Source organism: Balaenoptera acutorostrata, chromosome 1 (genome assembly GCF_949987535.1).
Source record: "Balaenoptera acutorostrata chromosome 1, mBalAcu1.1, whole genome shotgun sequence".
NCBI classification, from domain to species: Eukaryota; Metazoa; Chordata; class Mammalia; order Artiodactyla; family Balaenopteridae; genus Balaenoptera; species Balaenoptera acutorostrata.
In genome coordinates this window covers 146,464,826-146,480,271 of record NC_080064.1, presented here as the reverse complement: position 1 = coordinate 146,480,271, position 15,446 = coordinate 146,464,826, and the positions used below count along the sequence as shown (strand labels likewise).

At 54.1% G+C, this 15,446-nt stretch overlaps 2 protein-coding genes across 3 annotated transcripts in view; one reads left to right on the top strand and one right to left on the bottom strand.

Annotated features, from left to right (window-relative positions):
* Positions 1-15,446, top strand: part of EDEM3 (ER degradation enhancing alpha-mannosidase like protein 3) — a 422,356-nt gene that overhangs the window by 165,736 nt on the left and 241,174 nt on the right. The window lies entirely within an intron of this gene.
* Positions 1-15,446, bottom strand: part of LOC114236278 (calpain-2 catalytic subunit-like) — a 44,451-nt gene that overhangs the window by 11,361 nt on the left and 17,644 nt on the right. Inside the window, exons 3-10 of the mRNA XM_057531033.1 lie at positions 11,012-11,130; positions 10,347-10,480; positions 9,066-9,234; positions 7,798-7,881; positions 5,931-6,016; positions 4,943-5,017; positions 4,085-4,245; positions 1,628-1,797 (exon numbers count right to left, since the gene is read on the bottom strand). Of these exons, the coding sequence (XP_057387016.1) occupies positions 1,628-1,797; positions 4,085-4,245; positions 4,943-5,017; positions 5,931-6,016; positions 7,798-7,881; positions 9,066-9,234; positions 10,347-10,480; positions 11,012-11,130 (998 nt within the window). The remainder of the gene's footprint in view (positions 1-1,627; positions 1,798-4,084; positions 4,246-4,942; positions 5,018-5,930; positions 6,017-7,797; positions 7,882-9,065; positions 9,235-10,346; positions 10,481-11,011; positions 11,131-15,446) is intronic.

Here is a 15,446-nt window from a genome sequence, read left to right as displayed (position 1 = left end):
AGAACACGCTGAATTCAGACTCTGGAAAAGCTCCAGAAAGAAATGTCACCACTGAGATGGTCTCCTTTGCTACCCACCTTTCTCTGTAGCTTTAGCAATAGGAACTAAGTCAACCCGGTAATTATTTCCCAAGGAATTCAACGTATTCCCACATTAAAAAAAAAATCTTATGAGCCGGCAATAATGTGCATGAGCCCTTAGCACCGTTCTTAACTTATAGAGCAAGAAACCGAGGCCTGGAGCTGTGAAGTGACCTGGCTGACCTGTCTGAGGTCACCCAGCTGCCTGTAGCAAAGCCCACACCCCACCCTTGTCGCCAGGGAAAGCAGGGCTGCAGGAAGCAGCACAGGGGCTGGGAGCCAGCAGGTGCTGGTTCTAAGCTTCTGCCAGCCACATCCATCCATATTTCCTGAAGCAAGTCATTTCCCTTCTCTGGCCTCAGTTTCCTTATCTCTAAAACAGGACCAAACTATCATGCAGGTCCTTCTCGGCTCTGAAAGCCCATGGCTGGATTTCCAAGTCTGGGCTGTGTGTCACAATTCAGTCTGCATTTTTCTTGCAGCTATTCTGTCCCAGATCTGAAGTCCTCAGCTCCTACTTCAGAGACTGAGAAGCTTGGAATTATGTGCATTTTTAGAAATGATGGTGCTTGCCCAGCTCCACCTGCTGGTGAGTGAGCAGGCAGATCGTTGCCCCATGGGCGGCAGCCGCGTTTCCCTGCTGAGTGAAGTGAGCAGACAGCCTTCTCCCCGACACTGTGTCTGACTCCTACATGCCGTGCTGGGAGCCCGGCTCTCAGGGTTCGGTGGGAGACCTGATGTGTAGTATTTCCATGCTGTACATACCGCCCCCTCCCTGCCATGGTTGTTTTCAGGCTGCCCACGTGACCTCACTGAATGTTGGGCTGGGAAGAGTGGGCCAGCTCCAGCATATCACTGCGGCCCGCCCATCACACCAAAGTGCACCCCACTTCAGCTGCTCTGAAGTCTTCCTTGCACCCCTCTTCTCCCACTGCTCACCCCAGGCCAGGAGCAGCTCTTCTCTGTGCGGGAGAAGGGAGAGGGAAGGGGACCGGGCCCAGCGTGTTGGGTTGGAATGAAAGGACATGGGGGCAGTGAGAGCGCCTGTGTTGGGTGCGGGGCTCTACCCGGCCGAGCCCTGGTGGGAGCAGAGGACCAACCGCTCCCTTGCCCCGAGGACGGGCTCTGCCCAGCGGGACGGGACCTGCTGGTTCAGTTCCTGCCCTCACAGTGGTTCCTGACATGGTCCAGTATACTCTGCCCTCATCTTACATCTGTTCTGTTCTTCGGAGATTGGTGGCCAACCAGAGTGCCAGGCCTGGGGGAAGTGAGAAGGGACACGGAGGCCATTTGAAAGAGCGGGACTCGCCGGAAGCTGGCTGCAGGGGAAGGGGGTCTCCTGGTGACCCAGACCAATTGCAGGGACCTCCCTGCATGAGTCTCTTAAGACTGGCCCGGCCCATGGCTTTGCTTTTCCTTGGCCAAGCTCCCGGCCTGGGGTCCCATCTCCAGGTCTGCCTCTGGGGTTGGCCTTTGTCGCAGGGGCTGACACGAGCCAAGGAGGAAGGGAAGGAGGAGCCCCAGCCCTGTGGACGCCCCTCCCATACCTCATAGATGCCGAAGCCAATGGTATGCATGTCCTCGCCCATCTTTCTCTGCCGCCGCCGGTGCTTCTGGATGAGACCCACCAGGAAGGTGCAGCCATTCTCCCCGTCCTCCTGGTCCTCGTCCTCCTCCTCCAACTTGATCAGGTACTGAGGGTTCATCCAGAAGGTATCTGTAGCCAGAAGGGGCCGGGGTCAGTCACTCAGAACACAGGAGCCCAGCGTGAACAGGTGTGCATGGGGGGATGAGGCGCCGAGGCCGCGCTGGTCTCAGGGGTTGGAGGCTGCCCGGAGGGGGATGAAGATGGGCAGGGGGGGATGGCAGGGCAGAGGAACCACAGACCAGGGCTGGGTGGCAGCCCGTCCGGGTGGGAACAGGCCATGAACAGCGGAGGGCTGGGGGTTTGTCTGAACCTTATGGGAACCTAAATTAGAAACTCCCCTTTGCAGTTCTCTCTCGCTCGCCCTCAGGCTGGCCGGGCTTGGGAGGCATTCCTCATCCTGGAACAGGGTGGTCAGAGCTGAGGCCCAGATCTCCTTTGGCTCAGCTGTGATATCTCCCCGTGGTATCTTCCCCTCACCAGGCTCTAACTCGGGGGTCAGAGATGGCCCAGCTGGCCTGGCTGGGGAGACTTGGGGACTAGGTCTGCATCCCCCTCAATGAACCCAGAGGCCAGGAACATCCTGTGCACATTCTCAGCCTCTTGTTCTGTGTCCCCGTCCTCCTGGGCCTGTCCCCTTGCCCACTCCCATGGTGTCTCTGCCCTCCCCACTTTCAAAACCTATTTGCAGGAAGGAACTGAGATTCATTCAGGTTAAGGATAATTAATGTGATCTCCTTCCTTTCCCTAACAACATTCTACTTGTGGAAATAAAGGTATCTAGTGTAGGGTTTGGCAAACTACGGCTCTATGGGCTGCTGGCTGCCTGTTTTTACCAATAAAGTTTTATGAGAACACAGGCATATCTATTCATTTAAGTATGGCTGCCTTCGGGCTACAGCAACAGTTGAATAGTTGCCATAGAGACTAGATGGCCCACAGAGCCAAAAGTGTCAACTATCTGGCCCTTAAGAGAGTTTGCCAACCCCTGATCTAGTGGGTAGGAGACACAGTCTTATCTGAGGCAGAGGACCATCCCAGCACCTCCGGAACTTGCTTGGTGGCTGCATACATGGCCTCAGCCATGAGGTGAAGGACTAAAAGCACCAGAGCTGGGCTTCCCTGGTGGCGCAATGGATAAGAATCCACCTGCCAATGCAGGGGACACAGGTTCGATCCCTGGTCCAGGAAGATCCCAGATGCCACAGAGCAACTAAGCCCGTGCGCCACAACCACTGAGCCTGTGCTCTAGAGCCACAACTACTGAAGGCCACGTGCCACAACTACTGAAGCCCGCGTGCCTAGAGCCCATGCTCGGCAACAAGAGAAGCCACCGCAATGAGAAGCCCGCGCACCGCAATGAAGAGTAGCCCCCGCTCGCCACAACTAGAGAAAGCCTGCACACAGCAACGAAGACCCAATGCAGCCAAAAATAAATAAATTAAAAAAAAAAAAAAAAAAAAAAAGCACCAGAGCTAGAGGCACCAATCTGCTAGTCCCAGGCTGACTACTTGCTCTGTGGCCCAGGTATGCCACTGAGAGCCTCGGTTTCCTCATCTGTAAGAAGAGAATCAATATATGACCATGACTTGCCACTGCAGTACTTAAAGACTGACTCCACAGTCAGACTGCCTGGGTTCAATTCCCAGGCACAGTCAAGGCTGTGTGGCCTTGGGCAAGTCACTTAACCTCTCCAAGCCTCAGTCCCCTCATCTTAAAGATGGAGATGATAATAAAGTGCCTGCCTCAGAAGGCTGTTGTGAGGATTAAATGGAGTAATATATTAATAAATCACTTAGCACAGTTCCTAGCACCCAATGTATGTTCCATAATTGGCAAATGTCATCATGATGGGACAATTTCTGAGTGGGAGAGGGCAGAGGAGGACTGGGCCATCAAGGCAGAAGAGTCAGGGGAATAAACAAAAGATAAACCAGAGGAGGAATCCTTGCCCCCATCTGAGCAGGACCCCATCAACATCTGCTGAGTGAATTGGGCACAAGAGGATTGCTGGGCAACAAGCAGGGCCTGGATGTGCAGAGGCCCAGTGGCTGAGGTCCCCCTGCTGGGCTAGGCTGCGTGGGCTTCGTGTGGATAAAGTAGCCCATGGGTATGAAGCGGGATTAACGCTGCCTCAGTGGGCGTCGGGGAATCTAGGGCCTGGAGAGGAATCACAGAAACAGCACGTCTTGGGTTCTGTGTGGGCAGGGAGGCAAGTGAGTGCAGAAGGCAAGGGGCTGAGGAGACAAGAAGCGTGTTGAGGTGGAGACGCAGGGAGAAGAGGCAGAGGGTCCTGGTGGGTAGGAGCGGCCAGGATGGGGTGCAGCACTCCAGGGTGGGGCGGTGGCAGGGTGCTCACTCGGGTAGTTCCTGCAGCCGCCCGCGGTGGAGCCCCGCCTCCAGTTCCCATCCATCTTGGTGAGTTTCCACTTCTTGTAGGCGTCACTGGTCAGCGTGTCAGGGGTCAGGCTGCAGATCTCCAGGCGGGAATAGTGCCTCAGGAAGTCATTGAAAGACATCCTGCAAAAGGACGCAGCACCCAGGTTACCGGAGGACACACGGATAAGCCTGGACCTTCTGCCCAAGGCCAGACTAGGACCCAGTCAGGGCCAGGCAGAGCTGCTAGGAGACAGCACCTCGGGGCCACATGGCCACCAGGTCCGCCACTGGAAGGTGCCAATTCTAGTCCTGGTGCTACCACCTTCTAGCCAGGTGACCTTGAGCAAGTTACTTAAGCCTCTGTGAAACTCAGAACTCTCATCTGTAAAAATGGGGGCCACGTATATCAAATGAGACGAAATACGGCTGCTCATTTGGTAAAATGCTAGTACTGTACAGACGTAGGTGGTCCCAGAGTAGCACAGACACAGCCGCGTGGGCCCACTGCTACTCTCCAAGGGACCCATTTCTTGAGGCCTGGGGATGAATCTCTAGGAACTGGTTGGGAGAAAGGCCCATCTTTCCCCTCTTTTCTCCTGGGACCTGAACATGCCTGCAGGAATTCTTAGCCTTGTCTGCTGAGTTGCTCAGCTTTGAAACCCTACTGCTGAGATGGACAAGTTGAAGAGGTTCAAGAATTTTTTTGTTCAGGGTCTTATAGTGAATTTAAAACAACAACAAAACCAGGATCCCACGCCCCTGCTCCCTCAACACGATCATCTCACTCCTTTTCTAGTAAAGATCAGACACCTCTTTCCCTAAAGCCTAAGGATCTTACCAGAATTCCCCATCTTCATGCTGTCTGGTCAGGCTTTCCCTCACCTCAGGGTCAATAGTTGTCCAGTTTGGGCAGCTGGAAAACCAAGCAATGGGAGAGGCATTAGAAACTAGTGCGGGACGATGACTTCTCCCCAAGATGCCCCAAAGTTGAGGACCGGGGACGTGCTCTCCCACCTGAGGGCCCAGAACCCAGTACGGGAGAGGAGTAACACACAGGTGGCTGAGAGGTGCAGGGCAGCAAGGTGAGAGGATACATTATCCTGGAAGATGGTGGCAAGGAAGATTCCAGAAAATGAACACAGCCCATCAGAGAGACATGAAGTAGCATCAGTGGCCCAAACTGAGATGGGCCTGTCAGCTCTTTTAAGGGGTGGCTGGAAATTCGATGTAGGGGAGGGGGCGCTCATCTTGGCCTCTGCAGCTGACCCGCAGGCCCTGGCAGGCGTCTCTATGCCATGGCAGAGGCTGCCAGGGAAAAGGTGAAGAACTGTGGGTGCTGGGCTGTGGAGGAGGACGGGGAGACGGGAGCAGAGCAAGACCATGAGAGGGGCTCACAGAGTTCACCCCAGAGAGTCGAAGGTCTAACAGGCCTACCAGGAACCCTGGACATCAACGGAAGGACTTCTCTCTGGTCATAGACACAAAGTTTACATCCTTGGGATAGAACGAGTGCTTGGGGGAGGAAGGGTGTATTTTTTCCCTGAAGATCCAATAGCAAGGTGACGCCAAGCTAGGGAAGGGAGGAACCATGAGGTGATGAAAGGATGAGCATCCCAGGAGCCCTGGGCCTTGTAAAGGCACCCAGATGGCTGGAGTGCACTGGTTAAGAGCCTAGAGGGCCACCAGCCCCAGGGGTCCCACTCGGGGTGGCCTGTGCTCTTGGGGCTTTATTCTCACCATGGCTACCACGCCCCCCCTCTCCTCAGCTCCCCAGAACCCCCTGGAAAGAGTGCCCCTACCCCAGCTCCCGACCCTGCCCTCCTCACTTGTCGTTCCACTGCCCGGTCCACTCCACCTCTCCCCAGGGATTCCGGATGCGGATCAGCTTCTGCAGGCTTCCTCTGCTTTCCACCTGCAGGAGGGGTGGGTGAAGGAGAGGGGAGAGATGTTGAGTTCAAGCCAGGCCTGGAGGTTCTCCGGCCCAAAGCCCCTTTTTCTCCATGAGCCAGGGGCGGGAGGCGTCAAGTCCATGTAATAAGGGGGATCACGAAAGGGAGAGAGAGGGCCTTGACTCCCAGACCCTTGCTGCTGCTCAGCTTTGGCAGCTCCCAGGGTCTGGCCCTTGGAGGACCAGGGCTCTTTAACCTCTATCCCGAGTCTGAGGCACAAATGTGCTTGTTCTAGACTCTGCGTTGGCACGTCGCCTCTGAACCTCAGTTTAACTAACTATAATAGGGTGTACTTTTGTCACAGGAGCTCCATCAAATGAACACTGGTGATGACAAGCAAATGCAGTGCATGAATCTTGATTTAAACCCTGGACTGGGGGCACTGAGGGTACTATAAAGGACATTTTGGAGCAACTGGGAAAATGTTTACATGGACTATATATTAGATCATGCTATTGAATTAATGTTTATTTCTTCAGCATGAAAATATTACTGGGATTACGTAAGAGAGTGTCCTTATGGGTAGGAGATAAATGCTGAAGTATTTAGGAGCGAAGTGTCCATTGTGACATCTGCAATTTACTTCCAAATGGCTCAGAAAGAAAGTACACATACATAGAGACAAAACAGATGTGGAAAATTTCAACCATCCTTGAATCTGGAAAAATAGCATATGGATGTTTATTATACTATTCTGTCAACTTTTCTGTAGAATTGAAATTTTTCAAAATAAAAAGATATATGCGGGGGTGTTAAATAAAACAAAGATTCATGGTTAAAAACAAAGAGAGAGAGAGAGAGAGCACTGCACATGTCAGAAGACCTGGGATCCAGTCCGGGTTTTGTAGTTAACAGTGGATGGTGGCTACCTTACAGTATTTATAGTATAAAAAAAACAAACCAAAAACACAGCAAAGTCCAGGACAGCGACCTGCTTAGACACAATGTGTCAGGTACAGTCTGAGCGCTTTACATATATTAACTTGTTTGAATCACCTCAACAATCTGCAATGGATTTTTTAAATAATTAATTAATTAATTAATTTTTGACTGCATTGGGTCTTCGTTGCTGCGCGCGGGCTTCTCACTGCGGTGGCTTCTCTTGTTGCGGAGCACGGGCTCTAGGCACGCAGGCTTCAGTAGTTGTGGCACGCGGGCTCAGTAGTTGTGGCGCACAGGCTTAGTTGCTCCGCGGCATATGGGATCTTCCCAGACCGGGGCTCGAACCCGTGTCCCCTGCATTGGCAGGCGGATTCCCAGCCACTGCGCCACCAGGGAAGTCCCTACCATGGATATTGTTATTACTGTTTCTAATTTAAATTTGAGGAAACTAGGGGGCAGAAGAGAGTTTAAATAACTGCCTAAGGCCACACAGCTGGCAAGAGGCAGAGTCAGATTTGACCACTACAGTAATTGGGGCACCAATGCTTCTGTGAGATCAAATGTGAAAGCACTTTGAAGAGGATGGAACACTACACAGATGCAGTGTTGTTGTATTCCCTTAGCTGGTCCAGAAGAGCGAGACAATTCTGGAACTCAGTGGCACAGAGCGCCTGGACCGACCCGCGGCCAGCAGAGGGCAGCGCACGGCCGGCAGGGGCTGGGGAGGGCCGGCCCATCCCCTTGGCCCTGAATTTCAGCGAGGACTGGGGAACGCGGGCCCCACCCTCAGCAAGCAGCAAAAATGGCTTTCGCCATCATGTGAGCAAGAGAAAGACCCCTGAGAATGCCTGCCAGGCGTTACCTCCTCGGCGCCAGTGACCGAGTACGCGTGCCCCTTCACCAGCTTCTGGAAGGTGATGGCCTCCGAGTCTGCAGCACTGGTGATCTGGAAACGCGGGAGAATCAGTCCCAGCCCGGCCGCCGCATCCCGCCTCCTCCCTCCCTCCCTCCGTTGCTCAGGGCTCAGCAGGGCCTTGGCCCGGGTGGAGGGCCCCCGCTCCCGCCTGGAGGCCCTCCTACTACTTCTTTGAGGTGCTGACGGGTTATTCACAACCAGAGAAGAGGCTGAGGGCAGCCCTCTGGGAGAGCGGCACTTGCACTCATGTGTGTGCCAGGCGCAGTCACAAATTCCCGCAGGAAAGGGCACACCGTGGAGGGGACTCAGGACACACACCTGGACGGCATCGGTGGCCCAGGTGTGCTGGGTCCCCTGAAACTGCAAGGGCTGCCCCGCCCGCTGCAGGGTTGACACTAGGACAGTCCTTCGTTTCTGCCTGACTTCAGAATTGGCTCCTGTTCTACTAGAAATTCCCCAGTCATTCCTTCCCCCATCTGTTCTGATGGGGGTTGTTATTTTTGTCTGGGTCAATGAGAAGGGCTGCGTGGGAGTAGAAAGGGTCTCTGCCTCAACATGGTTTGCAGAGAAAGTTTGAGAATCCCTGCCTAGAGTCAGACACAGACTTGGGCCCCCAGAGCCAGACTTCTTACCCCTGTCCCCACAGGGACCAGAGCTAGGACAGGACTCCGGCGCCGGGCACAGGCAAAGCCTGGAGGCTCCTTGGGGACAGGGGTTGTGCCCACCTCCCTTCCTCTGGCGACGTTTGCCAGCAAGGCTGGCACGTGGGAATGGTTCCTTCCTGTGCCTTCTGAAGTCTTCCCACGGGCCCCTTAACCCTGCAGCCGTGGAGGGAAGGCTGCTGGGCTCCCTCCGGTCACAGGCCCTGCAGGTGGGGCAGAAGGTGTCTGGAATGGTCCTGCCTTGGGCCCAGCAGAGGGCAGGGGACTCTCAGGGAAGCTGTGGTCCGGGGTGGTGAGTCAAAGGAGGCTGAGGGTTGTAAGTAGCCTGGAGAAGGAAAGGCTGGAGTCACCATCGCCCCAGCGGTTGTACCCCAGCCAGCCTGGTTGTCGCCTAGCCACCCCTGGGCTCCAGGTGATGGGCAATATGGTGGACAAAGGCTGCGCTAACCACGTGGGGAACGAGGGCAGTGGGTTTCTTTGGTCACTGTTGGAGGAGGCTCACTTCAGCTAGAGGGGATGGGGGCGCGGCCAGGGAGGGACGCCTGGACTTACATCGATGGAGCAGCCAAGGAGAGAGCCTTTCTGCAGAGCCTTCTGGATGATCTTGAACAGGCTGGGAGGGGCCTTCCTTAACTCGTACCACTCGGCGATGCCTCCGGTGAAGTCCTCGAAGCCCTCAGTGGTGGCACCCCCCGAGCGTGCTTCGTAACACCCACTGATCCTGCAGGAAGGGGACAGACGCCGCTGCCACCTGGTGCTGACACTTCTGCTGCTCCAAGTGCCCCTCCCCCCATGCCTCTTTTGTTGGGTGCTCCAGGGACCCTCTGCTCAGTCTTTCCTTGGTTTGTCTCCACCTCGGGGTGCCCACGAGCGCAAGTGACTGTCCCCACAGCTACCACTGCCTGGTACTTTGTGACGTTTTCGGAAAAATCTCACAGAACCTTAGAGTTGGAAGGACCTCGGTGTTTATCTGGCCCAACCTCCCGTATTGATTCTTTCTACATCCTGGCAGGAAAGGGGAGGTCTGCTAAATTGGCTGTTTGGCATTTATAGCTTAAGAGAAAACAATTTAGTAATGAAAGCAGCTTCCCTGGGCTGTGTTAGGAGGGGCTGGTCTCTCCCCATGGCGATGTTGGCGCCCTGTGGCTTCCCTACCTCTACTATTAGAGCATAAGACTTAGTAGCACCTCAGGCCCCAGATTCTCACAGCTGGGTGTGTGACTCCTGGCCCTCCTCCCTGGCAGGGGCTGGAAGGGACAGAAATCCTCCTGATGCCTGAGAGCCGGTCATTTTCCCGAGGGGAGCCCAGGCAGCAGGGCCAGGACCAGGCCACTCTGGAGCGGGGGGCTGACGTGGGCGTCCCGCTGAGAATGGGCAGTGCTGAGCGCTGGACAAGCTCGACTCTGGGCAGCCTGGGGGGGGGGCGGGGGCCCGGCTGGGAGGGCTAGGGGAAACCAGTTTCACTCAGCGTATTATGTATCGTGGGCAAGTCTGCATCATTTTCCTACCTCTGCAATGGATAGTTTTGCCCACGGGCAGCAACTCTTTGCTGTATTTAGCTGACAAAAATGTAACATGACCTGCCAAGGACGCAGAGGTCCTTCTCAAGGCCAGCACGATCAGTACCATGACTTGTTCCTGTGCATTTGGTTAAAAACGGCAATAGCTGGGTGCGTTATCTCCTAGAATTGAGAGCCCAATTTTGTCCAGAGTAGTCCTTCTGTACAATAGGACTTCTCTTCAGGACAGCCCTTGACTAACTCCCGTGTTGCTTCCCAGAACGCAGGGCAGCTGGGGGCAGGCTGCCGGGGGACGGGCACGGCGGGCACTTACTTGGCGTAGGCCTTCTCCAGCAGCGCGCTCCAGAACTCGCTGCCCTCTGCCGAGTGCACGAAGAGCAGCTCCCCGTCCTTGGTGGGCAGCCTGTCGTCCACCACCACCTCCACCCACTCGCCGTACTGCCAGAACTGCGGGACGAGGAGGTGGTGGCAGCGTGCGGGTCGCGAGCCTCAGCCACGGCTGCCTCCTCCCTGCCCGGCCCCTCGGCGCCGCTTCCCCAAGCCCCTCGCATCCCGGAGGAGACGCTCCCTCTGGTCCTCCTCCTGCAGGTACAGCCTCGCCGAGGAGCAAGCGCAGAGGCACCTGCCCTTCCCTCCCAGGCCACACCTGCCCCTCCGGCACTCTGCCCTGTGCCTTATGCCCTTGAAAATACGATTTCTCCTTTACCGGCATAAAAGGAGGACAGTGAGCAGTGCCTTCACATCAGACCCCAAATAATCAACTTCCTTAACAAAATGTGGGAATTACTTCCTGAGTACCCTGCCCTACCGCCCTCCTCCCCATCGCTGCCCTTACAGGGTCCCAGGGCGGCGACCGGCCAGGCAGCTTCCTGCTGTCTCTCAGTGTCCTTCGTAGAAGAGTACTGTGCCTGGCCCCCAGCACCTGCTCCTAGCCCTCAGGACCCGTTCAGGAGAAGCTCGAGCCAACCCTTAAGTTACCTGGAAGCGGAAGATCCCCGCGTAGTTCTCCTGGAAGCTCTGGTCCAAGGGGACGACTCGAGCCAGGATTTCTTCATTCAAGGTGAGGGAGGCAACGGCTGCCAGCAGCCAGCAGTCACCTGTGAACACGGTGTAAGGAGCTCTCATCAGAGAGGTCGCAGTGCCGGGAGGACGTTAAACCTCTTGTTCCCCACCTCCGGCACTTGAGGCCTAAGGCGAGCCCGGCACAGGTGTTCCCCCCGGTCCTCACATGAGGGGTATGGAGGAGGGCTGGGGGGATGCGTTGAGGGAATGCTGAGGGAGAAATGTTTTCGCTGTGATAGTTGAGATGGGAGAATTCATTCCCTGAAGGACCCAGAACCCTGTGATGGCTGGACTGTGTCCTCACAGCCGGCTCCGTGCCTGGTCCACCGAAGGTGCATGGCAGCGAGCACGTGTGGAGTGAGGACTCCAGTTCAGCAGCAGAGGCTTCTGACAACGCAGGGCGTAAAGGTGGGCGAGTCTGAGGGAGAGGAAGAAAATGTAGTGATGGATGGGAAGGGGTTGAATGTCATGCATCTTCTCCGTAGTGATGGATGGGAAGGGGTTGAATGTCATGCATCTTCTCCTGGGAGAAGGATGCAGAGGTGAGGGAGGAGACACCGGCAGTCAGCCCCACGGACACAAATGCAAGAGCCCGAGTCTGAGAAGGCACCCTGGGCTATCTCCCTGAGGACGGGCGAGGAACACCTCTGGGTGGGTGTGTGGGTACCACACGTGGGAGTCAAGGATGGGGACAGTCAGATGGTCGGCTGTCTGGCAGTCTGGCCTCCCCTTAGCCTCGGTGCCCTCCTCTGTGACACGTGAGTAACTGGGAGGCGTGACGAGAGCATGTGTGTAAAGCACACACCCGTTTCAGGTGGTCAGAAGCAAGCTGGTAGCGGGGAGGGGTCATGTTTGCCACAAGATAAAAGGCCCGACTGATGGGGGCGTTCTGGGACGAGGATGAGGAAGTTTACTCCGTTCTTAAGGAATGTGCACTTTCCTACAATTTCCCATGACAAGAATAGGAAACAGCCTCAGATGAGTTTGATTTCCGTGGCTGGGTTTATTTTTATTAATTGGCAGGTCTATTAAAAGTGTTACTGAAGGACTTCCCTGGTGGCGCAGTGGTTAAGAATCTGCCTGCCAACGCAGGGGCATGGGTTTGAGCCCCGGTCTGGGAAGATACCACATGCTGCGGAGCAACTAAGCCCGTGCGCCACAACTACTGAGCCTGTGCTCTGGAGCCTGTGAGCCACAACACTGAGCCCGCGTGCCACAACTACTGAAGCTCACGTGCCTAGAGCCCGTGCTCCGCAACGAGAGAAGCCACTGCAATGAGAAGCCCGCACACCGCAACGAAGAGTAGCCCCCGCTCGCCGCAACTGGAGAAAGCCTGTGCACAGCAACGAAGACCCAATGCAGACAAAAATAAATACATAAAAATAAATAAATAAAATGTTTAAAAAATGTCAACTCTTTTTAAAAAGTGTTACTGAAATTCAGCGCAATCTTTGAATTCTGTGGACTAGCTGGTGTCCTGAGAGCTGCTGAACCGGCTGACCTGCTAACACTCAGCAATGACGGGGGAGCGGCTCCGAGGCCTCTAGGTGCTCACGCGGCCCTGTGGGAAGTGGAGGCACACCCCTCCCTAAGCAGCCAGTCGGCAGCCAGAGGAAGTTAAATGCCTTTGCTCCTTAGGTTGGGCGGCCGCTGTGGGTTCACCGCAGTTTTCCACTCAGCGGCCATCTCTTCCCTCCTGGCGCCACCAGTGACCCTCTGGGAAGCAAGTCTCCTTGCCTCCTCCCTGCCTGAGAGGTTTGGGTAGCGCTGGCCCTGCCCCCAGTTCCAGAGGTGGATCTGCAGCAAGCTAGGCTGCACATTCTCTGGCTTCAATGGTTCGCTTGGGGAAGGTTCTGTTATCCAGCCAGAGCCAGGGAGGTATGAGGAGACCACTCCTGGGGCTTCAGAGAGAGTGGACAGGTGCCCTCTTCTACTGCATTGGCTCTACAATGAGGTACAGTCGACTGCTGAAGCCATCTTGCAGCCAACTCAGAGGAAGAGGAGCTGAGAGCTGGAGAGAGAGAAACCATGTCCTGGTGTCATCACTTGAGTCCCTGTATCAAGCTGTACCTGAAGCCACACCTGCCTTGGACTTCTCAGTTACAAGAACGGATCATGTCCCTATTTCCTGACCCATTAGCCAGGGCTACCAGTTCCTGCCTCTTGACTGCTAGGGGAACTTGGGCAATAGCCATTACTGATGAGGCCTTCCTATGTGCCAGCCACTGTTCTAGGAGCTGCAGTTTCATCATTTCATTTATTTCTCACAACAGCTCTATGAGGATGGTGCTATGACCATCTCCATGTTAGAGCTGAGGATGGCAAGGCTTGGGAGGTTAAGTGCACTGCCAACAGTAAAACACGACAAGGAAGAGTTTAAAAGGTGTGGTGTTTGTCAGATCTCAGAGACAACCTTTTGGGTCAACTAGGTATTTATATAAACCAAACTAGAGACTCTTTGACACACTGAGAATAGGAGCTTACAGAGAAACTTGGCAATGAGAGTTTTAAGCGCTGGCCCTGGGGAAGGAGCCCCTGGTTGGTGAGGATGGAAATCTAGGTAGAGGAGCTTTTCCCGGCTTGATTCCATACGCCGCCTCGTAGGAACCAGACCGTCATTGAAACAGATGACATTCAGGCCTTTTCTGAGCACCCGCCCCTCTCTCACTTAGACCTCGTCATACTGTCTGTCCTGGAGGATGGCTACACCAAGTGACAGCCACTCTTCGAGTCACGAGATCCTCCTTTTCAATCTATTCCCCTTCCTCCAACTTCAGATTTTCTCCTGACTTTAGTCCTTCTTTGAGAACCTGCAGATGCCTGTGATTCTTATTTTTCTTGAGGTTATTTGAGATTTTCTAGGTATCTTGGAAAATGACTTGGGTCTGTCAATACATGGAGGCAGACAGGCTTGTGGATAAAGTGGGCCCAAGTGTAGGAACTTCAGCGACATTTGTCCTGAAACCAGTTATTCCCATGGTTCCTGTAGCTCTTCTGTCAGATCCTCAGAAGAGCTGCCCAGTCTGTCTGACTCTGGGGGGCCCATCTTAACGCCCTCCTGGTTCTGTTTCCCTTGGTACCAATAGTCGATGCCTTTCCCTTGTGCGTGTGTGTAGGCATCACACGAGTGTGTGTCTGCAGGACCTGTCGATTGTTTTTTAGTGTTGGAGGTCACAGCTGACTGTGCGGCTATTCGTGGGACAGTGACTGAATTCATAGTGATGCCTTTTCCTTTTTTTTTTTTCTTTTTGTGGGTCATACATCTAGGTCAGTGCTGACTGTACATGTGTCTCAGATTACCGCTCACCACCAGACCTGGACGTTCTTGCGACATCCCAGAAATCAGTGGCCACGTTTCATGGCTCCCTGTTTTTTTCCTTCATGTCCCAGAAGTATTTTTCCTGGTCACCCCGGGAGGAGCAAGGCCTCATCTCCCCCTGCCCTTCAGAGAGGATTGCTTTCTTCATCCCTTCCTATTCCAATCTAACATGTTTCCTCTGAAAGGATTCATAATCCTAGAATGTCTCCTAGACGACAAAACTGTACCTTTTAGAGTAAGTTACAAAAAAAAAAAAGGGAATTCCCTGGTGGTCCAGTGGTTAGGACTCTGCGCTTTCACTGCTGGGGCCCAGGTTCAATCCCTGGTCAGAGAATTACGATCCCGCGAGCCGCACAGTGTGGCCAAAAAAAAAAAAAGAGAGATTAAGTTTCTTGAGGTCACAGGTCCTGGAAAGGGCAGACAGGGACAGGAATCTAGACTCTTGACTTCTGGTCTGTGCTCCTTCCACCAGAAGGAATGAAAGAAATAACAAGTAGGGGCTTCCCTGGTGGCACAGTGGTTGAGAGTCTGCCTGCCAATGCAGGGGACACGGGTTCGAGCCCTGGTCTGGGAGGATCCCACATGCCGCGGAGCAACTGTGCCCGTGAGCCACAGCTACTGAGGCTGTACGTCTGGAGCCTGTGCTCCGCAACAAGAGAGGCCACGACAGTGAGAGGCCCGTGCACCGCGATGAAGAGTGGCCCCCGCTTGCCGCAACTAGAGAAAGCCCTCGCACAGAAACAAAGACCCAACACAGCCAAAAAATCAATAAATAAATAAACAGAAATAACAAGTAGTTAACATTGTATATAATACTCTGCAATTTACAAAGAACATGGTCCACATTTTATTTGATACTTACAGAAATCTTATGAGATGATTATCCTAATTATTATCACCTTTTTTGGATGAAGCTCAGGAAATCTATGTTCTACACAGTTAGCAGGTCTTACATGTAAATCCTCTGAATCCAAATCCTGGGTTTTGTTTAAAAACCATACCTTGAAAAAAAAAAAAAAAAACCATACCTTG